The sequence below is a fragment of the Tursiops truncatus genome, chromosome 3 (assembly GCF_011762595.2).
Source record: "Tursiops truncatus isolate mTurTru1 chromosome 3, mTurTru1.mat.Y, whole genome shotgun sequence".
In the NCBI taxonomy this organism is placed as follows: Eukaryota; Metazoa; Chordata; class Mammalia; order Artiodactyla; family Delphinidae; genus Tursiops; species Tursiops truncatus.
This window is the reverse complement of record NC_047036.1, coordinates 76,560,127-76,585,414: the sequence shown is the minus strand read 5'-3', so window position 1 is coordinate 76,585,414 and position 25,288 is coordinate 76,560,127. Positions and strand designations below refer to the sequence as shown.

General features: G+C 34.3%; 1 protein-coding gene across 14 annotated transcripts in view; it reads left to right on the top strand.

Moving 5' to 3' along the window:
• The window catches only part of SKIC3 (SKI3 subunit of superkiller complex), a 158,268-nt gene that overhangs the window by 131,222 nt on the left and 1,758 nt on the right, over positions 1–25,288 (top strand). For 10 of the 14 annotated variants that reach the window (XM_073802325.1, XM_033853030.2, XM_073802326.1 and 7 more), the window contains 10 exons: positions 2,269–2,490; positions 3,546–3,618; positions 4,489–4,542; positions 4,779–4,890; positions 8,164–8,292; positions 11,574–11,689; positions 13,858–14,016; positions 17,569–17,721; positions 22,471–22,601; positions 24,407–24,530. In XM_073802325.1, the coding sequence (XP_073658426.1) occupies positions 2,269–2,490; positions 3,546–3,618; positions 4,489–4,542; positions 4,779–4,890; positions 8,164–8,292; positions 11,574–11,689; positions 13,858–14,016; positions 17,569–17,721; positions 22,471–22,601; positions 24,407–24,530 (1,273 nt within the window). Of the gene's footprint in view, positions 1–2,268; positions 2,491–3,545; positions 3,619–4,488; positions 4,543–4,778; positions 4,891–8,163; positions 8,293–11,573; positions 11,690–13,857; positions 14,017–17,568; positions 17,722–22,470; positions 22,602–24,278; positions 24,531–25,288 lie in introns of those variants that run through there. The other 4 variants (XM_073802329.1, XM_073802330.1, XM_073802328.1 and 1 more) reach the window with 4 other exon arrangements.

Below are 25,288 nucleotides of genomic sequence, written 5' to 3'. Positions count from 1 at the left end.
TAGATTAGTCTTGGGTTACTGTTTAAAACAGTAAATGAAACTGTTTTGAACATTAGTAGAAGTGGGGAAAAATAGTAGAATATTTTCTTGTTCTTTTCTCCTCTTATGAGGGAAAACCTTTACCTCCTTTTTTTTGCGTTGTTGGATCCAGGGCTAGGTATTTTATCTGATCTATGTTTTTTCTTTGTTTTTGGTTCTCTGCATGTCATCTTTCAAACTTAACACTGCAGACTGCTCCCTTTCCTGCCCCTTGGCATTCTTTTCTTTGACTTCCTTTCTATGAATAATTCAGTTACCTGTTCTTTATTCATCTTGTTTGGCATTCTCATGTTGGGAACAAAGCAGTGTCCTCGGTGCTTAGGCGGAGTGTGAATAAGTTCAATACATAAGGGGAAAAAATCTGGTTACCAGCATCATAGAATTTTTGATATAAATAACTATATGTAAAATTCTAGCACGTGGTACAGGACAACATGCAGGTACCGTGCATTCAGCATGTGTTAGCTTAATGGGATGTAGTCATTTCAGTAATAATTTAGATTTTGTTTTTGTTTTGTTTTGTTTTGTTTTGTTTTTTTGGCTGCATTGGGTCTTCGTTGCTGTGCGCGGGCTTTCTCTAGTTGCGGTGAGCAGGGGCTACTCTTTGTTGCGGTGCGCGGGCTTCTCGTTTGTGGTGGCTTCTCATTGCAGAGCACAGGCTGTAGGTGTGTGGGCTTCAGTAGTTGCGGCATGCTGGCTCAGTAGTTGTGGCTCGTGGGCTCTAGAGTGCAGGTTCAGTAGTTGTGGTGCATGGGCTTAGTTGCTCTGCAGCATGTGGGATCTTCCTGGACCAGGGCTCGAACCCGTGTCCTCTGCATTGGCAGGCAAAATCTGAACCACCATTCCACCAGGGAAGTCCCTAGATTTTGTATATTAATACATATTAGAGTATATGTTTGTTCTCTTTTGAACCAAGGCACAAATTAGAATTTCTTCTTTTGTTAGTATTGGAATATATATTTTACTATTTGCTTTTTTTTAGTTACAGCTTACGGTGTGGTTTATTTATATTGATGGAAATGACTATAACTAATTGATATTCTTCCATATTTGGATGCCTCCATCTATTAACCCTTATCGTAAAAAGAGTTACTATGGATGCTTTAAGTTTACTCCAGAGCTGCCCATGAAAATTCATGACTTTGTAGCTGTTTGTCAAAATAAAATTCTAAACAGCTTGTTGTCTCCTCCCCCAAAATAATAGAAAGACGTAGTGGTAGGTATGTGATATTTTTTAATGTTACAGCTATTTATATTATATTTTAATGAACATTGTTTAACAAAATTTTCAGAGTTCCTATGTTTTGTTACAGTACAACATTCATAATTATTATTAGAAGTACTGTTAAGTTTATAAACAGCTCAGGTTTTCTTCATTTTAATTAATAAGGATTCCTAAACATTATTGACTTTTACCTCCATAAGCTTAAATCAGATTTCACGGCTGAAGAAGGAAAAGAAAAAAGCTGGATGTTTACATACAAAATTTAAATTCTCCTTCAATTATAAATGTGCTCACGTGGAATATGGCGGATATAGACAGTTTTTATAATTATTATATATTGCTCTTGTTTCAAATACCACAGAACAGTAAGACAAAAGCTTTTTGCGAATGATAAAAATCAGAACTCAGGTTAAGGATTTTTCTTTATTATTCATACCTTTTAGGATTTTATTGGAACTAAAGATTTTAGTGAAATTATTCTAATTATTTACCTAGAACGGTGACCCAAAGAGACTGTGCTGTATATTTGTTTCTAAACGTAGATAAAATGACCAGAAAGGAAATTTGGCTATTGGTGCTCTGCAAAGGCCATTGGTACTTTTAACTGCTTCAGAAATTCAGGGAAACGGGACTTCCCTGGTGGTCCAGTGGTAAAGAATCCGTTCTGCAATGCAGGTGACATGGGTTTGATCCCTGGTTGGGGAACTAAGATCCCACATGCCATGGGGCAACTAAGCCACACGCCACAGCTACTGAGCCTGCGTGCCGCAAACTACAGAGCCCACGCGCCATAACTAAAGACCTGACACAGCCAAAAAAAAAAGAAATTCAGGGAAATTACTGTTCCTAGAAACCATGGAACTTAGTTTTATAGTTATTTTAAGCCGGACTGTAGTTTGGTGAATCTATAAGTAAATTGTTTTTTCTACCAACTGTTAAGTATGTTTTAATAGTTACAGACTATTGTACTCATGGCTAATAGGCAATTAAAAATATATTTACAGCTCTATCTTAAAAGAACCAACCACGGAAAGCCTTCAAGCCCTGTGTGCTCTAGGATTGGCAATGCAGGATGCAACACTGTCCAAAGCTGCACTTAATGAGTTACTGAAGCACTGCAAACAGAAAGACAATGATTATCAGAGGTGCCTTCTTACTTCAGCGATCTATGCACTGCAAGGTCGCACTGTGGCAGTGCAGAGACAAGCATCTAAAGCTGTTCACAGGTAAATTCTATACTTGTGAACTTGGGGTCTAGTTATACTTGATGAAGTTGTCTTTGATGTTTGGACCTTATTAAGACTATATAATGAGGTAAGCATATAAATTTGGAAACCAAGTTGTGGTTTTATGAAACTGTACATAGGATCAGGTAACTGACTCCACATTATTTCACCTCTAACAATTTAAATAAAAAATTCAGTTGGTAAAGAGAGAACAGAAAATCTTTCAGATTAAGCCTCAAATCTCGTTTTTTTTTTAAGAACATGAAAAGTTTATTCACAAATGAAGGACTAAAAATGGTTAATATACAAGAAAATATCTGAAACTTCATTAATAATACAATTAAATGCAAATTTTAAGATATAATTTTTGACAAATTGACAAAGATTTTTAAGCTTTTTAAAAAAATTAGAAATACTGAGTAAAGGCAGTTTATACATGGAGGACTCATACGGGACCTGTAACTGGCCACAAAACATTTTCCCCAAATTCTCCTGAACCAAATCTTGTTTTAATATGAAAGCCCTTACAAATTCTCAGGTTTGTGTTATTGTCAGTTTGTTATCTGATACCGTCCAGTTTGATGGTTTTAGGAATTTTTTGGCCACTCAAACATTCATTAATATTCAAAATTTGGAAAATAGAAACCTGTTATCACTAGCAACAGCAGTTATTTATTAGATTTATTTTTAGCAGTAAAGTGTTACATCTGTAGTTTATTTTCCTTCCACAGTTCTCATCTCTGTGTTTTCTTTGAACACAATGTATTAAAATTTCCTTAACCTTTCCTAATTGGATCTCATGGCTCTGTAATCATCACATTGCTGAGTTTTCTTTCTTATTTTAATAAAAACTGTAGGTGTATATAGGAGATATAAAGTATGTTTCTAAAAATTCAGTCACTTTTAACCACATGTAGAGAATTAATTTGAACTTGTTTTAGATGTCTAAAAGATTTTTAACTTAGATACTAAATAAAATGTTGATTTGGGGGGGTACTTTTTGTGATTAAAGTAACTACCATCTCTAAGCCCTGTGCTTTTGATGATCATTATAGTAACCCAGCTGATCCTGCTCTTTGGTCTTTGTTGTCCCGAGTAGTTGCTCAGTATACTCAACGAAATGCAAAGGTGAGTAATGTTCTAAATTCTAGCAAAAGACAAAATAACTTACGATGTGGTATATAATATAATTTTAAAGTATCAATATTAACATTATCATTCTGGAAAATAATTAACTAATAGAGCAAGGGAGTTCTGTTATTTAGTGCAGTTTTTCATTAGTCATTCAACAACTAGTACACGGAGTTTCTTCCATGTACTGTTGTACTGCTCTGGGTGTTATGGAAGATACAAAGAAGGAGGTGGACTTTTTTGAACATGTATAGATTGTTATGTTATTCTTATAATTCACTTTCTTTTCCAGGTAAAATGTCCAACTGAATTTTTTTACATTAAGGATTTCAGATCGACTTTATGAAAACTATCGTGCTGCGTATATTTTCCTTACATTTAGTACTGAGTTGAATATTGAGGTGGTGGTGGTGAGGTTCATGATGCTCTGAACTTTAGCTGCTTATTTTACTGGGGACTGTGGACATTTTAAAAATACTTAATTTTCATGGAGTAAAACTATGTTAGTTTATCTTAAAATAAGTTTTGTGGTCTCTCTTTTTTTTCTTTCAGTCTTCATTTCACAATCTTGTATATTGTTATAAAATTGTATATTTGTTTGTTACTACTGTAAAGTCATGTAACTTTTGGACCTTTAATGAATATTTTAAAAGAGCAGAGTTGAACTGATCATAGGAGAAAAGATTTTCTTTTATAAAAATATTAAACTGCTTTTTTAAAGTTCGTACTTAAGGAGTTTAAAAGTTACAAATGTGATAAAGCTGAACCTTTCAAATGACTTAATGTAAAGATTTTATCAGTCTTAATTTTTACTTTTTTGTGAAAGTTTATGCATTTATATAAGTAATAATTTGTTTACTATTATAGGGAGGTGCGGTAGCAGGAAATGTGGCTTATATTCTGGACTCAAATCATGGAAAGGTTAGTTTACCCCAATTCAAAGGAAATGTTAAATAATATTATTATTATTTAACATTGGAAATGTTAAATAATATTATTTACTGTTAAATAATATTGTTAAATAATATTATTGATGAATAATTTTTCTTCTTAGGCTTAGGGGTCATACAATATCCAATATAGTACTACTTTTAGTCACTTTGAAAGTCAGGGAGCTATAAAGAGAATTGATTAACACCCTTCCTTTCTCTTTGTAGAAGGCACTACTATACACTGCAGTAAATCAGTTGGCTGTGGGAAGCAGTTCAGCAGATGGTGAGAAAAATACTGCACTAAAAGCCATTCAGAAGGCAGCTCTCCTTTCTCCAGGTGAATATAATGTGATCCATTTCATTATTTAGGATTCCGTCCATCTTGCATTTGTGTTAAAGAGGCAAAGTTTGTATTTTTATGAAATAAGAAGGGAATTTTAAAATATTTTAAGATCTTGCATATTATTTGATTACTGCATTCAGCTACTGATATTTAAGAGATAATCAGTTATTGAAGCAGGCTCAAAGGAATATCTGTATAAAGATACTTCATTAACCATTATCAAAACTCTGCATTATATATTTTCAAAAAGTGGTTTTATTTCTGTTTTCCATCAGTCTGGTTTAATGAGGTTTATTTATAGCTACTAAATTATTTAATAAACATGTTTAGTTATTTTTATGTGTAGTTAACTTCTTGAAGAGTGGAGATATGTCTTGTATGGTAACTGTTAGAACTGCCAAGGTGCTGGCCTCACATGAACTAATTTCTTAGTTCTAACCAGAGTCGTATGTATGCCATTGGTCACAAAAGGCACTGAGGAACTGCATGGAACCTGCATCAGCATGCTTCCGTTACCACGGCTGGAGAAATGCTATAGAGGATTGGAATGTCTAACAAAGTAGGGTTATGGGATGTATTTTTACATAATATTATTTTTAACATGAAATATAACTTTAAACAGTATATTCCCCCAGAGCACTTCAAACATTTGCTGGATCAGAATGCTATTGCTTTTGGCCAGGGACTGTGGGGAAACATACAAAGAACAGGTTCAGTACTGTCTTCACAATAAATGAGAAGGATCCTAACTAAACTTCAGAGATCATTTTATAAAACAAGTAAACAGACCAATGTCCTGTTGTTTATTCTTTCTTTCATTTTTGAACTAGAACAAAAAGAAATCCTAAACATTTGGTTTTATCTATGTTCTATGTTAGGTAAGTTTCTGATTTTTAAAGGTGTTCCCAAACAAGTATTAGATATAGAATTACTCTCAAGAATTCTTACTGTGGATCTAGAATGATAGATGTTAGCCTCTGATTGTGTACATGGCATACACTTTAGAAAGGTGAGATTGCCCAGCTAAGATCTTCTCTAATCATTTTTTCTGATTTTCCCATTTTATCTGGAGAAATTCATAAACAAGGAAGCAGAGTCATATAGGAAGCTTAAAACAAGGACTGACTGATGAAGCTGAGTGCTTATTTGAGACTTGTTTGGAGTCCAGTGAAAGTGAATGTAATTGTAGTTATGTGTAGTAGCTGTACATCTAACCTTTGTAGATCTTTAGTTAGACAAAGTACAATTTTGATAGATGGTACTCCAAGGAATCTTTTCAGAAATTTAAATATAATCCCAGGAATTTAGAATTGAATGGAAAGAAATCCAATGTCTGTTAGATTAGTACTTCTGTGATATTAAAAGGTATTTTTAGCAAACCATATTAATTTTTTTTAGGTTTTTAGTATATATATAGTATAAATTATATATATGTGTAAATACATATATATGTATAAATTATATATATATGTGTATACACATATATATGTATAATATTTATATTATCACTTTGTTTCATAGGGAATTTGAGTTGCTGGTTATCTGTAGAAGAGTTCATGAAGACAGCAATTCTTTTGAATTGTGACAAAAGAAATTGCTGCCAGCTAATGTCCATCCCCCTCCCAAAATCTAAACTATAGAATACCCTAAGATCCTTAAATGAGTTGTTCACTTAATCTTACAAACACAAAAATTGAGTCCACTTCAACTGGAATTATAGGATTTTAGACCTGAGGGCACCTGAGCCATCATCTGATTTAGATGCCTTATTTTGTAGAATTATGTGTTCCAAAGGAAGAGCAGCTGCACAGTTAATTAGTGGCATTGTTAGACCTAAAATCCAGATCTAAGATTCAGTCATCTGCCTTTCATTATATAGTATTCAGATCTCACCATAAATTGTAGGAAATGGTCCCTGTTTTCTTATTCTGGATTTAATTATGTCTTATGATATTTAAAATAAGGTAGGCATTATCTGGGCAGAAATTATTTTATAATATCAAGGTATGTATTTAATTTTTTATAAACATTTTTGGTCTACATAAGATTTCTAATGATTCTTGTACAATTAGCAGTAATACTGACTGTCTATAAATGAAATACATGTATTTCAGCCATTTGATAGGAGATATATATTGAATGGGGCAGTTAGGTAAGAAAAAAATTAAAAACTAGAGCTAAGAAGTATGTTTAAATGACTGTATTGTTAATTGGAACCCCTTGTAGGATTTAAAAATTACCCATTTGTTTTTTTAAGGGTAATAGTACTGAAAATATTAACCATGTAAATATTAACTTGCAAAATATGATTTGTGAAACAAAAGACCAATCAAATTAAAAAGCCTAAGTTCCAAATCCCAATCCAGCTTTCTCTTTTCACAATTAACTTTCTTGAAAAGAGGAGTCTATACTCATAATCTCTTTTATTACCTTCTCAACCCACTGCTATTGGGCTTTCCCTCTTCCCCTGAAGCTATATCAAGGTGTGAAGGAAGGAAGGAGAGATCAAATGGATGAAGGGATACATCAGTGTAATCATAATTGCTTCCTTAGAATGATAAAGTGACTTTTATGCTTGGCTGTTAGAACATAGGTAAAATGGAGTTGTCTTGAGCTTTTCCTTTGTCTCAGACTTTTCTTAAGAGCTGAGAAATTGTGTTATCTTCCTTTTCCCATGACTGAGCCTTTAATATAGGGACAGTGATGAACACAAGTGTCTCTGTGAGACTTGCCCTTGGTATTCAGTGAAAGTAAATATAATTGACCTTTCCACAACAGCGTAGTACTCTAGGCAACTCACGTAACCAGCCATGGAAGAAGAGTTAAATAGGATATTTTTTATCCTCTGATGTGTTTGGAAAAAATGGCAATTTTTTTTTTTTTTTTTTTTTTTTTTGGCGGTACGCGGGCCTCTCACTGTTGTGGCCTCTCCCATTGCGGAGCGCAGGCTCAGCCGCCATGGCTCACGGGCCCAGCCGCTCCACGGCATGTGGGATCGTCCCGGACCAGGGACGAACCCGTGTCCCCTGCATCGGCAGGCGGACTCTCAACCACTGCGCCACCAGGGAAGCCCCAAAATGGCAAATCTTAAAGGATGAATATAGTAATGTGCCTTATGAACTAGTTTTTCTTTAAGAAAATGGAATTTTTCTGGAGATACTATTTTATTTCATTTGTTGGTATTTGTAAACTCTTACTTTCATTTTTGGTAGTTTTTCAGCAACGTGTTGGTATTGACAGCCTCCTAACTGTATATCCTGTGTTTAGGTGATCCTGCTGTCTGGGCTGGGCTAATGGCAGCTTGTCATGCTGATGCTAAACTGGCCCTAGTGAAGAACACTCAGCCAAAGAGGATGGATTTACACTTGGCACTGTTATCTGCTGTTTCTGCTTCAAGTAAGTTTAAAGAAGCATTTCATACATGATATATTCAAGATAAAGAATTCAGAAAGGTATTGCCAAAAGGTAGTAGGCAGAATTAGCCCTACATGAAAGGCTATTATATTCTCATCTAACAAAGCTTAAAAACAAGGCTTAAGGAGTTTACCTGCATACAAAACAAAGCTCAAGAACATTACAGGAATACAGAAATATCCAGCATTCAGCAAGGTAAAATTCACAATGTCTGGTATCCAGTTAAAGCTTAATAGGCATGCAAATAAGCAGGAAAATACCACCCATAATGAGAAGAATCAATCAATAGAAACAGATCCACAAGTGACACACGATAGAAATCTCTTTAACATGTAATTTACTGTTTAACACACATATGACAATAGCACAGAGGCCAGGAGGGGAAAATGGAAGTATTTTGTTGTAAAGTTTTTATACTGTAAGTGAAGTGGTATAATATTACAGTCATCCGTAAGGATTTGTGGGGGATTTGTTTCATGACCCTCCTCAGATACCAAAATCTACTGATGCACAACTCCCTTACATAAAATGATGTAGTAATAGTTGACTCTACATATCCATGGGTTCCACATCCATAGATACAGAGGGTCAGCTGTACTTAAAGGTAGACTGTGACACGTTAAAGATGAATACTCTAAACCTTAAAGTAGACAGTAAAGAAAAAATGGAATTATATACTACAAAAAGGAGGAAAAGGGAACATAGAATAAAGAGAAAACAACACAATAGAGTTAAACCCAACCATGTCAATAATCAAGTTAAGCATAATGGTCTAAATACCCCAGTTAAAAGGCACAGATTGACAGACTGGATAAAAAAGCAAGAGCTAACTATATACTGCTTAAAAGAAACATAAACAAAATATAAATCTATATTTAAAGACCAAAATAACCTCACAGTACTATATATAAGATAGAAGAACAGCAAGGACCTACTTTATAGCACAGGGAACTACATTCAGTATCTTGTAATAACTTATAATGGAAAAGAATCTAAAAAAGAATCTATATGTATATATTTATATATATGTATAACTGAATCACTTTGCTGTACACCTGAAACATTGTAAATCAGCTATACATCAATTTTAAAAAGATGCAAATAAAAAGACAAAAATGACCTAAAAAGTAAAAGAATGGAAAAAGATATACCATGCCAACACTAATCAAAAGAAAGCTGGAGTGGCCACGTTAATTTCCTGCAAATTAAGATTTCAGAGCAAAGAATGTTTCCAGTGATAAGGAGGGTCATTTCACATTGGAATCAATTCATCAAGAGGACAATTTAGGCACCCAGTAGCAAAGCTTCAAAACACATAAAATCTGTGTTGTATTTCCCAATAAAATAGGTAGAAAAAATGAAAAATTATGGAAAAATACATGAAACAAACTTATAGAACTGAAAGGAGAGATAGATAAATTCATAATTATAGAGATTCAACACTCTTCTTTTGATAATTGATAGAACAATTGGACAGAAAATTAGTAAAGATATAATTAAAAACTTGAAAAACACTATCAACTAACTTGACCTAGTTAGAACTTATAGAACAGTTCTCCTAACAACAACAGAACACATATTTTTGTCAAGTGTACACAGACTATTTACCCATATATATCATATTATGAGCCATAAAACAGGTCTAAGTAAATTTAAAAGGATTCAAATCATACGAAGTATGTTACCTTAATACAATGGAATTAATTTAAAAATCAATAACCAAAAAATCTGGAAAATTCTCAAATATTTGAAAACTTAATAACATGCTTCTAAATAATCCAGGTCAAAGAATATGGCAGAAGGGAAATTAGAAAATATTTTGAACTTCATGAAAATGAAAAAACAACATATAAAATTCTATAATACTCCTAAAACACTGCTTATATGAAAATATTAGCATTATATATCCACATTAGAAAATAAGAAGGGCCTCAAATCGATGATCTCAGCTGTGCCTTGAGAAATTAGAAAAAGGAAGGGGAAATTAAATCCAAAGTAAGCAGAAGAAAAGAAAATAGAGAGAGATCAATGAAATAGAAAACAGAAAATCAACAAAAGCAAAATCTAGTTCTTTGAGAAGATCAATGAAATTGATAAACCTAGCCAGGCATCAGGAAAAAAACAGAGAGTACCATTGTCAGGATTTAAAGCAGGTACAACACTATAGCTATTAAAAGGCTCATAAGAGAATCTTAAGAAGAACTTCATGCCGTTAAATTTGGCGATGTAGATACAATGGATAAATTCCTTAAAAGATACAGAGCTCACTTAAGAAGAAATAAACTGAATAGCTTTATATCTATTAAAGACACAGAATTTATAGTTAAAAATCTTCTTATAAAGAAAACTCCAGGACCAGATGGATTCTACCAAACATTTAAGTAAGAAAGAATACCAGTTCTATACAAACTCTTCCAGAAAATTGAAAAGGTGGTAACACTTCCTGACTTCTTCTGTGAGATCAGCATTATGCAGATACCAAAGCCAGACAAAGACATTACAAGAAAACTACAGAACTACAGATGTAGAAATTTATAACAAAACTTTAGCAATTCAAATCCAGTAACACATAAAAAAGATAGTAATACTTAATGATCAAGTGAGGTTTATTCTAGGAATGCAAGGTTGCTTTAATATTTGAAAATGAATGTAATTTACCACGTTAGCTTCTATGAAAGATGCCAGAGTTTATATTTTATGATTCCATTTAGATGAAATTTTAGGTAATGCAAACTGATCTATTGTGAGTGAAAATGATTAGTGATTAGGGACAGAGGAAAGGAGGAGAGATGGGTTGGAGACAGAAGTGATTACAAAGTAGTAGGAGGAAACTTTTCATGATGATGGGTATGTGTATTATCTTGATAGTAGTGATGGTTCACAGATATATTCTTATGTCAAAAGTCATCAGATTTACAGCTTGAGTATGTGGATATGTGCAGTTTATCATAAGTCAATTATATTGCAATAAATCTTTACTTTTTTTCAATGAAGTATTTTCAGTTTTACTGAAGATAGTGATGTTTTTTAATGTAAGTCACAAGTGTATAAAGTCTTAAGTTATTCAGCTGTAAATGTTCCTGCTATGAAACTTTGCAGAAACCTGTCTCATGTTGAGATAGTCTATGGTATTCCAGTGGTATGTGTAAAAGTTGTATATGCATGGTAATTTAATTTTAATACTTCTTAACAACTGATTACTTCTCTGAGAACACATTATAAATTGCAGAAAAAAGTAACATTGACTTTTTTTTTTAATAAAGACAAAGAATTCTTTGAAAATTACAACCAATCTCTTGAAAAGTGGTCTCTCTCCCAAGCTGTCACTGGTCTAATAGACACAAGAAGAATAGCTGAAGCTGAAGCCCTCTGCACAAAGGTATTGTTATGGAATTGAGATTCATGGATTCTTATCCTACTTGGAAAATAACTTCAAAAATAGAATGCACATTATTTAAAGAGCATTTGGTGGTGGTGGTGGTGGTGGTGGTGATGATGGTGATGATGATGATAATAATACCCAATATTAACTGAGTACTTACTGTAAGCTAGTTAATACATTTAGTACTTTGTATTTGACCTTCACAACAATCCTATGACATAGGTATTTATTATTATCCCCATTTTTACAAGTGAGAAAACTAAGGCTTAAAGAGGGTAAGTAATTTGCACAGGAGTTCACAGGTAGAAATTGATGGAGTTGCTGTTTGAGCTCACATTTTTCTGACTCTTAAGACTCAAGGTTTTAATCTTTTTTTTTTTTGGCACCATTATGGAAGCAGTATTTTCCTTTGATTTCTAGTTACTCTCTTCAGAATGGTATGTTTTCCAGTATCCCTACATTTTTCCAAAGTTCTGAACAATGTAGAATGACCGTGGGGATTGTTAAGTGGGTGACGGGAACTATTGAGTAGTCAGTTTTTACCTACCTGGATTGTAGGCTGTGTGAATAAATTCTTACACCTTGCCTAACCCATAGTAGGGTCTCAGTAAATATTTATTGAATGAACAAATCAGTTTCATAAACCAACTCAAAAATAATTTAATGAATAAGGGGAGTTTTAAACATCATTTTTTCCTGAAAACATCTGTTTTCATAAACGCTTACCAGGGAGAAGATGGTGTCTTTCTAGAAATGTTTTTTGAAAGATCAATATAAATTTTACAGAGAGAGAAGAATGGATCTTTGAAGATCCCTTTGGTCCTTGAATTCTCTGAAAATCAGAATAATACATTTTCTCTTTTATTTAAGAAATTCCATCTAGGTTCAGGACAGTTTAGTATAATACAGTGAATGTTTAGTAAGCATAAATTGACAGTTGCTTCGTGCTCCCTCTGACAGAATAAGGGATACTTTTATGAACCTTTCCTTGTCATTTTAATGTCCCAGTCTCTTACTTAGAAGAAAGCAGTCACATTTCAGAAATAAGGACATTTAGGACTATGACCTAATAATAGAAAATAAAGAATTATGTCATTGAGAGACAAGCAATAAAGAAAGAAATGTTTAAAACAATAGTGGAAGGACTTGTTTAGAGAATCTCCTTAACTTCTTCTTGTATGTGTATATTGTATGTATATATGTATATACATATAGAATATATACACGCACATATACACATATACAACATACACATATTGTGTATGTGTGTATATATATATATACATACACACACACACACATACAATACATTTATATGTGTGTGTATGTGTTTTAAGGTATAAATAAATGGCCTGGGTAAATGGGTCATTTCTCTTACTCCCAGTGTGTAAGAAGTCTGTGCCTGGAGGAAGGACAATGAGTATCTTTGTTAAGAGGTTGAGAAAGGAAAAAATTTATAACTCTTTCCCTCTTAAAAAAAGTTAAGTTTGGGCTTCCCTGGTGGCGCAGTGGTTGAGAGTCTGCCTGCCAATGCAGGGGACACGGGTTTGAGCCCCGGTCTGGGAAGATCCCACATACCGCGGAGCAACTAGGCCCGTGAGCCACAACTACTGAGCCTGCGCCTCTGGAGCTTGTGTTCCGCAACAAGAGAGGCCGCGACAGTGAGAGGCCCGTGCATCACAATGAAGAGTGGCCCCCGCTTGCCGCAACTAGAGAAAGCCCTCGCACAGAAACGAAGACTCAACACAGCCAAAAATAAATAAATTAATTAATTTAAAAAAAAAAGTTAAGTTTCTTCCAATAAGGATTAGTTTTAGCTTTCACTGTTAATTTTATGTTTTCTTAGTTCAGCTGTTTATATGTAGTACCTAAATTTTTCAAGGTATCACTTAAGAATAAACCAAGTCAAAGGGACGTACTAAATCTAAGATTAACAACTTACAAACTACAGTAATAGCATTACTGATTTTAGAGCTTATTTAAGTGTAGAGTTTGGTATTCCCAAGATGTTCAGTGTTCTGCTGACTTTTGCTGTTGTTTACTTTTTAATAAGAAAAGGTTAAAGTCAGGGTTTTTTTTTCAATATGGAGAATAGCTTATTTGCCTTTTACATTTAACACTTAAGAACCTGTTTGATGTATTTCTGTTTGGGGTTTGATTTTTAGAATTTAAAAAGTAACCCTGATCAGCCAGCTGTTATCTTACTTTTGAGACAAGTTCAATGTAAACCACTCCTAGAGTCACAAAAACCTCTCCCAGATGCTGTACTTGAAGAGCTGCAAAAAACAGTCATGTCCAACTCAACCTCTGTTCCAGCTTGGCAGGTAAATAAATTCTCTCTTTTCTTATGTGAGTCCTGAATTAAAATGCTCTGTGATATTAAATGAGGTCAGGGGTATGCTACATTTTTGTCTTGCCTTTAGATTCACTGTATATCTCTCATTTTCAGGATTTAAAGGGTATTGTGGTTAGAGAAACTAAAGAAGTTGAATATTCATTTAGGATCTGCTGCTGCATGGCTTCGAAGCTTGTAACATTGTTGATTGTAAATTTTCTCCATTTAAAATAGTGTTGAAAATACTGTCTTTTACATAGGATTGGTGTAAGAGAGCTAAGTGTTACAAACATTTTATAATAAAGTTACCATAATGGTATTTAACTCTGTCTTTAGAGGGGATGTGTGTAGTTTTTCCTTAGCTACTTTACAGGTAACCTATATCCAAGATTTTAATGGGTTTTTAGTGCCTTTAGAAATAGTTCTTTTCAGGACGATGCCTCAATCAATAGACTGTCTGCCCTTTTAGCTGGCTCTGCTTACCGCAAGGACAGATACATAATGATCACTGTGTACTTTATTGTAATTGATAGTAAAATACAAAAAGCATATAATTACTTTACTCAATTTGTTATAGTTCTTTCTGTACCACAAGATAGTATCAAGGGACTTTTTGATATAGGTTTTACAGAAGCTTATTTTACTACAGTTCTTCATTTTGATCTTTTGTTATGTCAACAGTTTTGATGTCCTGCTTAAAAAGATTATCTAATGGTGTAAAATAGTTGGATTTTGCAAGTTAAGCCACTTTGTTTACCCTAATCCTTGAAGAAATATGGTGCTTTTTTCCCTCTCAGAGTAAATTTGCCATATGAGAGTTAAGATACTTTAATTCTAAGGTCAACTGGATATTGATGATCTCATGTTCTTTATCAAGGGGAAAAACACCTTGTCAAACTAAAAGGGAAAATTAAAGGATAAATTATACAGTAGGTAAAGTCTTAGAGATAGTATATGTGTTTTCTTTTATACTGTGATATAATTCACAAAGAAAAGAGTGTAAAAATCTTATACTCATTATATGTATGTACCTTTTTAACCACGACCTATAACAAGATATAGAACATTTTCTGCAGCCTAGCTGCCTTCCCCATGCTCTCCCTTTGTGATCCCCCACTACGTCCAAAAGAAAAGGGGAACACTATTCTGTCTTCAATCACTTCTATCTAATTTTGCCTGTTTTTGAACTTGATATAAATGGAGTATCACTTTGTATCTGGTTTCACTCAACATCACGTCAGTGAAATTCATTTAGTTGTTTCATTTAGTTGAAATTCATGAAGCCATAGTTTTTTTTCATTTATTTTTATGAATATACTGTAAAATATCCCTTTTACTGTTTGAATTACAGTTGACCCTTGAACATAATGGGTTTGAACTGCACGACTGCATGGGTCAACTAATAAATGGATATTTTTCAATAGTCCATGGTTGGTTCAATCCTCAGAACCATGGATATGGAGGTTGACTATAAGTTACATCCATGTTGTTCATGGGTCAACTGTGTTTCCAGGTTTTGGCTATTATGATTAATGGTGCTGTGTCCATTCTGGGATATGCCTTTTGTTGGGTGATAGAGTATGTGTATATTGACTTTAGTAGATTCTGTCAAATGGTTTTTTTAAATGGATGTCCAGTTGACGTTCCCACCAGCAAATTATGAACATTCCAATTGCTGATATTGCCAGATTGTGGTTATTGTTTTCCCTTTCCAAAGGATATGTAGGTAATAGTATTTTGTGGTGGTTTTAACTTGAATTTACCTGATGACAAATGCTGTGGAGCCACTTTTCATATACTTATTGGATCTTTGGATTTCCTCTTTTTAAATTACCTTTTCTTTACTGTAGTTTTTCATATGCTGTTTTCTTACTGAATTGTTGGAATCATATTTTCTGGATACAGACACATTTTTGGATATCTGTATTGCAGATATTTTCTCACATCTGCACCTTGGCCTAGCATTTTCTTAATATTATTTTTTGATGAATAGTTCTTAATCTTAATGAAGTCTAATTTATCATTTTTTAATGGCTGATGCGTTATTGAGGTGTTCTACTCAAGAACTCTTCCTCCAAGTTCATGAAGATATTTTTCTGTTTTTCTTTAGAAACTGTTGTTTTACCTTTCACATGTAGGTCTGTGATCCATACTGGATTAATTTTTGTGAGTGTTGCAGGGTCAAGGTTCATTTTTTTCCATATGGATGTGTAATTGTCCCAGTACCATCCTTTGAAAAGACCATTATGTCCCCACTAAATTGTAGTGATGCTTTTGTCATAAATCAGGTGACTGGGTCTTTTAAGGCTCCCTGTTCTTTTCCTTCTTTTTCATTGATCTATTTGTTTATTCTTGCTTATAGTTTTATAAGTAGTTTTGATATGTGGAAGTAATATTAAGACCTCCAACTTTCTTGTTTTCCTTCAAGTGTGTCTCAATCACTTTAGGTGTTTTGCATTTACATGTAAATTGTCAATTACCCTTACTCTCCCCGCCAAACAAAAGTCCTACAGAGATCTTGATTGGAATTACATGAATCTATAGTTTAATTTGGGGAGAATTGACAAAGTATTACTATTGAGTTTCTCTATCCATAAATGTGTTATATTCCTCCTTGTTTAAGCTCTGAATTTCTCTCAGCAGTGTTTTAAAATTTTTGCAATAGAGGTCTTTTACATTTTTGTGTTAAATTTATTTCCGGGTAGTTGATTTTTTTTGTTGTTCCATTGCAAGTGGTATTTTTTTCTGTATGTTGGTGTCAAACATTTAGAAATACCGTTGATTTTTATATACTGACCTTCCAGAAACCTTGCTAAATTCACTTATTCTTTTGAAATGGTTTTGGGTTTTCTGTATACACAATTACGTCCTTTAGAAATAATGAAGTTTTACTTTTTTTTTCTAATATTTTTATGTTAAATTTTTTTCTTGCCTTATTGCACTGTTTATAGAGCCTCAATTACAGTGTTAAGCAGAGTGGTGATAAGGGAACATTCTTGTCTTATTCTCTACCTCAGATAGAAAACATTTGTAATTTCATAATTATAATTTTTGCTTTAGGTTTTTGTAGGTATTTATCACATTCTAAAATGGCTGTCCAAATTATGTTTCAGATTAAGGAAATCCTTTTCTGAGTTTGTCAAGAGAGATTTGTTTTTTATCATGAATGAGTGGATTTGAGGTGGGGGCCATCTATGAGAATGCTTCTTTGTCTTTATTCTGTTAATGTGGTAGATTGCATCGATTTTCAAATGTTAAATGTTACATCTGTAATGTATAAAAAATTATATTGCATTTTGATTTTGTTCCTGACTTGCCATCTTGGGAGACTTTTTAAGGCTTCAGACTGGACGTGGCTGTTGCCAGTAGAATGGGCAAGATGGCTACCCCTTTTTTGACCTGTGATTTTTGTTTTGGAGGCACAAAATTTATCAATAATTAAATTAAAAATTTAGTTTCATCAAAGTTTATTGAATTTGTTGGAAGTAGACTGTGTACGAAACTAAAGTCTTTTGGGTCCTTTTCTCTTGCTGTTCCTCAGTGGCTGGCACACATATATCAGTCCCAAGGAATGATGGGTGCTGCAGAGATGTGTTATAGGAAGAGTCTACAAGTAGCATCCCAACAGGGTAGCTGGAGTGGGAAACTCTCAAGCCTGTTGAGACTAGCACTGCTTGCATTAGAAGTCTGCATGGTAAGATCATGTTATAATTATGATGTGAAAAGTTGACTCTTATTTTTCTTTAAGATGAAAGTTTTTTACATAGTGATATTCCATTGAGTTCGTATAGTTTCATCACCTTCTAGTGTGGTCTCCTCATAGACTTTGTATTTGGGCTTTTTGATGGACATAAGAGTAACATAACATAAACCTATATAGACTCTAGCAGGACACTGTCAGTGTTTAGGGGGAAAAAACAAAGATTGCAATTTTAAAAGTTGAATTATGGCAGAATATACATTTTTGTTTCTTGGTGATTTAAGTTAGAATTAGCCCAGCTACTCATCAGTGACAAAGATACCAATAATTAACATTTTAGTCATTTCTTAGTTCAATTTGACATTCTGTAAGAGGAATTTCTAGTAATTTTTGACTTGATATGTTTTCTGATACCAAGGTAGGTATATTAATCTAGAAGTCTTATATACTAGTGTGGAAAACTTTTCAAGATAAATATTTAAGTGGCTGCATGGAGGAGCAAACTCCAGAACAGTGTGTATGATATGCTATTTGAGTGTATATGTGTGTGGTATGAATTTTTAAGAATATATATCTCTACATCGTGTGTGCGTGTGTGTACGTGTGCACGCTAATAGGCACATGGAAAGATACAAGAAGATACAAAGGAAATTTAATGGCAGTTATTCTGGAGGATAGTACCTAGGGGTCTTTAAGGGATAGTGGAGGAGAATTTTTCATTTTATATCCTTTGATAGTGTTTGAATTTTTTATCATATGCATGTTATTTCTGTAATTAAAAGATAAAATGTCATTTTTTGTTTTGGAAGAAATTACCTAGACAGGCCTGAATTAACTCATGCTTTTGCCATAATAGTCCATTGTCAACGTTATTTACTTGCTTTAACTAGACATTTTGCCAAAGAAATATAAGAATTAGGAAATTTATTCAGCTTTGGTGCTATTACTGTGGAGCACGTTTCAGAGTTCCTTAGGTTGGGGCCATGTTTTGTTCATCTTTGCATCTTTGCTTTACCACTCTGCCTTATATATAGGAGCTCCTCCACCAATGGTTTTTGAATGACTAGACTAATGGTAGTCAAATTTGAGATGATTTGGCTGGAAAGAAATGGTGGTTAATGGTAATTCTAGATCACCAAACAGTTTGTTTTGTTTGTCTCATGTTTATATTTAACAAAAGTCTTTGTGACATTGGCAGTCGGTGGGCTATGGAAGCCACATGTAGCACCTATAAATGCTCTTGAATATGTGAACTGGAGAAGTCGATACCCTTTTAGTCTAACTTATTATTTGTTAGTTAAATATTATTAGTGATGTGGTTTTTTGTTTGTTCTTCATGCTGGGAAATTAAATCTGCCCTGAAATAAAATAAAAATAGCAATAATAATAGCAAACATACAGAACACTTAGCCTGTGCTAGGTTCTGTTACAGTGCTTTATACATATTAACTTCATTAATATTCATAAGAACCTTATTTTACAGATGGGAAAATTAGCTTACAATTTAGTAATACCCAGGTATACCTGCCCCCATTGCCCCACCACTACTACCACCACAAAAGTGTTTCTATAAGAGCCTTGGTTCTGGTTCTACCAGTTACAACCTGTGAAAACTTCAGCCAATTAAGCTGTCTAGAGCTCCCCCAACCTTTTTTGGTAATAGTGGAGGTAGTAATACCTACTTTGCCTAGGTATTAGGAATATCAAATGAAGTTAACATTACAAATGCCTTTGTAAACTTTAAAGCACCATCCACATCTAATTTGCTTGTTATAAGATTTGATACCCAGCAATTATTATAAGGAGATGTCATATTTCTCTGGTAAAGAGCTGGCAGTGTGCAGAGGATGGGTATATTAAAATTAGACTGTTTTAAGAGAAGCTATTGTATGTGTAATAATATATGAAAAGGCTATTAAACTGAAAGTTTCCCCTGAGATATTAAATATCAGATTCCAAAGAGAAATATCAGACCAAGATACAGATTTCTGAAGTGTGTAGAAGAGTAACCTATAAGGAAGCTATAAAAGGATTAGAAGAGCAGAGTTGGAGGATTGGGAAGAAATCTCTCTGGAGAAAGCTGTTGCCTCCCCTGTTGTCCCCCTGGCACGTTTCCACACACAGGTGCCCACCAGAGGAAGGGAGTCTCGCTGCCAGAGAGAGCGAGGCTTTGATGTGTGACCTCTGAGGTCCGGGAGGCACACGTCTAGAAGCACATGGACAGGTATCTGACACATGCCTCAGAAGCTTTGGCTCTCCACCTGCTGGGAAGAGTTGCTCATGTTTTAGAAAGTGACTGCATGCTTCTGGGACAGAGTGGTAAGCAGTGGGTGAATCCCAAAAGTGGGTAGGAGTGAATGTTTGGGTACAAGATGCCCTCCGTCTTGTGAAGGAGGGTTGCTGCAGCGTGGGGTCAGCAGTGCTCCTAGAGCTTGTTAGGGCCAGGAATGAGTGATGCCAGCTGAGATAGTGGACTGCCATGGGAATTATCTTAGATCCTGACATGAAGAGCCACCTAGAGGAATGATGGGATCTAGCAGAAAGGAAGCTAAAGGTTTCCAGATTGCCATAGCATGTGAGGAGAGTAAGTGGAATAGTTCATTCACCCAGGTTAGTGGAACTGCAGCTGAGCAGGACTGCTTCGTGGGTGTGCATCCTACCTGTGCACCTGCATAGGCCTCCACACTGGGTTTAACGCTCTGCAACCGCCATCTTGAAATTAATCATTTTGTAACAAAGGGCCCTGCATGTTTTTGTTTTTGTTTTTGTTTTTTGACATTGAGCCCCACAGATTTCATAGCTGGTCCTGCAATAAGAGACTATGCGTAAAGTTGAGAGTCTCTGATAAAGCTAGGAAAGTCTGGATGAGAAAAAGATCTTTAAATATCTGTCAGGCCTAAAGAGCATCATCTTATGATGGCATCAGTCAAACTTCTGATATTTCAGTTGGTTCCTGAAACTACAGTTAGTAAGAAAAGGTGGGAGTGTTGGGCGGAGGAACAAGCCATGTGCTGCTCCCTGTAAGCATACCCTAGCTGGGAGCTGAGGAGATGGGAGTGGGATGTAAATATTACCTTTGAAAGAAGATTGAAGTATTGAAAAGAGAACATTCTATTTAAGACCGTGTTTGTGAATGGATGTCAGAGTCATGGGACCTACTGTAATTTGCATCCTTATTATATGAGGAAAAGTCTCCCTTATATAATAAATTTTAAAAACATAATGGGAGACAAAAATATACTTATTTTTCTAATCACATTGTTTAGTATACCAGTTACATATAGAAACTGTTATATCATAATATGGGCTAAACTTACGGGATACTTTATATGAATTCTTGGAATTTAAAGAGTGCATTATAAAAGCAACCAGTGAGAGTTTTGTGTTATTAGTTTTTAAAAATATATTAGGAGTAATTTTATTAGTATGGGCTTTGCCTTACATTCTTTTCCAGATGTACCCAAGGTGCCATTGCTCCCGTCTTTATGGAGGATGCCTCATTATCTCTGATCTCTGTTTTCATATTCATTATCCCTATGGCTTCCTCTTCCTTGATTACACAAATTACTCTTGCCTGTGCTGAACTCAGAGTTTATTGCTCTAACATTTAAAAAAATAATTTAGTGTTTGAAAGTGACTGTGTATTCACTCATTATATTGACTTTATTAAAATGTGTATTCTAGATACCTGTAATTATGAATTCTTGGTTACAATTTGAGGTTTTCAATGAAAGATTTTAAATACATTTTTTTCCTTATGTAATTCAGTAGAGTGTTCACCATTTTATTTGCAGTTACTGTTTCTTTGGAACTACTTATCTATATTATTTCTGAGTCAGTACATACTATAACAAACTAAAGTTTGCAACCTAAGTAATGTATAGATATCTTAACATTTTCCCCATAAAGTGAAATTCTTAAAATGTTTTTCAGAATTGATGACTTTGATTTATCTCTGATCTGCTTTGCATCTTTTTTCCTATATTGGGATTTTATTAACATATTTCATTTCAGTCTTTCTTCTCTCCTTAGATAATTTTTGAAATGTGGAACTCGTACACTACCAATTAAAGAATCACGTTAAATTGAGTTTTGTATATTTGGTAGACCAGAGGCTTAGTAATTGATAGATTTCATTCACCCATGTAATAGAATAGTGCATTTTCTTTTAGCAAATATTTTAGTGTTTTTAAAGTGATATCTCCTTTTTGAAACCTTCCTTAATCCCTGTCAGCCTTGTTTTGTAGTTCCATAAGGGCAGGAATCAGATTTTAATCATTTTGAAGAATTTTTATCCCTGTAGCATTTACATGGCAACTTAGACAAGTAGGCAGTCAACAAATAAGAGCTGATAACATTTTTTAAAGTAAACATGTCAGAACTTCCCTGGTGGCACAGTGGTTAAGAATCCACCTGCCAATGCAGGGGACATGGGTTCGATCCCTGGTCCAGAAAGATCCCACATGCTGCAGAGCAACTGAGCCTGTGAGCCACAACTACTGAGTCTGTGTGCCACAACTACTGAAGCCCGTGCGCCTTGAGCCTGTGCTCCGCAACAGGAGAAGCCACCGCAATGAGAAGCCCATGCACCGCAGCAAAGAGTAGCCCCTGCTCACTGCAAGTAGAGAAAACCCACATGCAGCAACGAAGACCCAGTGCGGCCAAAAATAAATAAATAAATTTATTTAAAAAATAAACGCGTCAAATGTTTAATGATTTAATATTTGTATTTTATTTTTATAGGCTAATATTTCTAGTGATCACTGGCCATCCTTGGTTCAAGAAGCTACAACTGAGGCCTTGAAACTTTGCTTTTGTCCGCTTGCTGTCCTTTTACAAGCTTTGTTACAATTCAAACGCAAAATGGGAGCAAGGTATGAAGAATCTTTGTTCATTTTTTTCTTCAAAGTGATTCTTCACTTTTAATCCTTCTACAAAACAAAGGTTTAAAAAAAAAACAAAAAAACCCACAAAGGTTTAGAATTAGTTTAACAAACTTTGATATTATTCATATATATGTTTCTACTTTGGAAAGGCTGGTTCTAGTAACCCAGTAAGGAAGAAAATAAAGTCTTACTTAAAAAAAGTGATTTGGTACCCAGATATAGAATATGAGAGATTTGCATGACAGCATTTTGAGTGAAGAAGGCCTTGGAATTTTTGCTCTTCACTGTTTTAGGATGAGCCAACAATGTAAATGTGGATTCTAGAAACAAACAAAACCCAAAAGGCTCAAGTTGAAGGCTAGATTGACATAAATTCCTGCAAGGCAATAAGCTATGAAAAACAGTAATAAATATTAAAAAGGCAGAGATATTATAAATAATGTGGTTTTTATATCTAGAAAATCTAGAAGCTTTACAGATTTAAATATAAAAATTTTAAGTTATAAAATTTAAATTTTAACAGTCTTTTTATTGGAAGCAGAGATGAGGTCAGAAATAAATTTGAAGAAAATTACTTAAAAGTCATATGGATGAAAAAACAGGCAAGAATATTTTTGAATTCTGAGAATATTTAGCTCTAATGGATATCACACATAATACAAAGCATAAGTGAAACAATGATTTAGGAGCATATATTGCTGAAACAGAATAAGCATTGTAGACATAGAGCTTAACACACATAAATGTGTGGCAAAGGTCACATCAATACCACAAAATAGGAGTGAAGGAGGAGATAAGACCTATGACTGATTAGCAATTCCAGCATCATTTACTGATATTTATTTATTTTTGCAACTTCTTATATGACTAATTTCACCAAGAAATGTTTTAAGCTATAATGTGAACTTCCTAATGAACTCTTTCTGCCGAAGCTCAGTATACATGACTTAGAGAGCCTTAACCCCCAATTGCCTGTAATCTCTGTTAGCACCTCCCATAATTTTTATCACCACCCAAAATCAGGTCAAATAAACATACCGCCTAAGAAAAAGCAGTGTGCTTTACTATGTGATTCCTATGTAAAAGCATCTTCAGGGCATGTTCTTCTTTAGCTCCTACTTCAAACCAGTTGCTACCTACAAAATCTTCCTATTCATCAGTTCTGAAGTTACCACAATTTGTGTTGTTTCTACCCATACAGAAGTGTTTAGAGCCATAGATGTTAGTAAATTTGGAAAGAAAAAATTAGAACACAACTGTAAATCAGCCTGTTATTACATAGGTTCATATATTGTACACGTTCTTAAAAATATATACTAAAAGCCTGATATTATACACTTAGCCTCTAGTGTAGATGTTAAATATTTCTTCTTGTTCCACTCTGTATTATCTTTGCATTATTTATTTTCTGTCTACCTTCAAGAGGGATTAGAAGTAGAGTAGTCAGAAGTGCTCATGAAATAGGGGTCATTTTCCCATTCTATTTGGGAAGAGCCTTAATTTACTTATTTGTAAAATGAGAATAATAGCAGCAGCCTACATTATAAGGTTGTGAATGTTAAATGTGACCATATGAGTAAAACACTTGGCATACTACATAGCATGTAATAAATACTTAGTAAATGTTAACCATTATTTCTATCTTTTTCGTTACATGGATGAAAGAATTCATGAAGTAATCAGCACGTTGTCTGCAAAAGAATGAGAAAGATAATGTGTGTTTGAGGCTAGTATATGAAATATCTTATATTAATTTATATGCTTTGGACTGAAAGTAAATATCTTTTCCCCAGAGAGACACGGCGACTTTTAGAGAGAGTGGTGTATCAGCCTGGGTATCCCAAATCTATTGTTTCAACAGCACGTTGGTACCTTCTGAGACACTTACATGCCAAAAATGACTACGAGCTCATTGATGTAAGGCATTGATTTTATTAAAGTTATTCATCTTGGACCTTTGTTGGGTGAGGGCTAAGGGTTGCTTTCCTGTGCATTGTAGGATGTCTAATAGCATCCCTAACCACTCTAACCACTAGATGCCAGTAGCATTGTCCTCCTCCCTCCACCCCACTTATAACAACTGAAAATGTCTTCTAGACATTGCCAAATAATATCTGAGGTGTAATCACCCCTGGTTGAGAACCACTGATTTAACCTGTAGGAAATATATTCTCCTTATGTGCTATGTAGCATAAGAAAAGATAGATGAAGGCTCTGGGTTCTGGTTGTAGTATTTCTTATGACCATTGCAGTGGAGGCAGATAGGTAGATAGGATAGGTTTAGAAGTAGCAGAAATTAATGGAATGTTCATATTATCTTTGGAAAGATTATTTTACTTCTTATTGTCTTTTCTGTAAAATTCATATGACAATTTCTACTCCACTTCTTGTGGGATGGGTCTGGTTTCTAAATATATAAACATGTACAGTTGACTCTTGAAGAATGCAGGTTTAAATAAATGGTGTGGGTCCCCTTACACTTGGATTTTTTTTTTTTTTTTGATAGTAAATACTACAGTACTACACGATCCTTGATTAGTTGAATCCATGGGTACCAAGGAACTGCCTATTTGGGTGGCTGGCTATAAGTTATATGTGGATTTTTGAGCATGTAGAGGGTCTTCATCCCTAATCTGCATGTTGTTCAAGGGTCAAATGTGTGTGTGTGTGTGTGT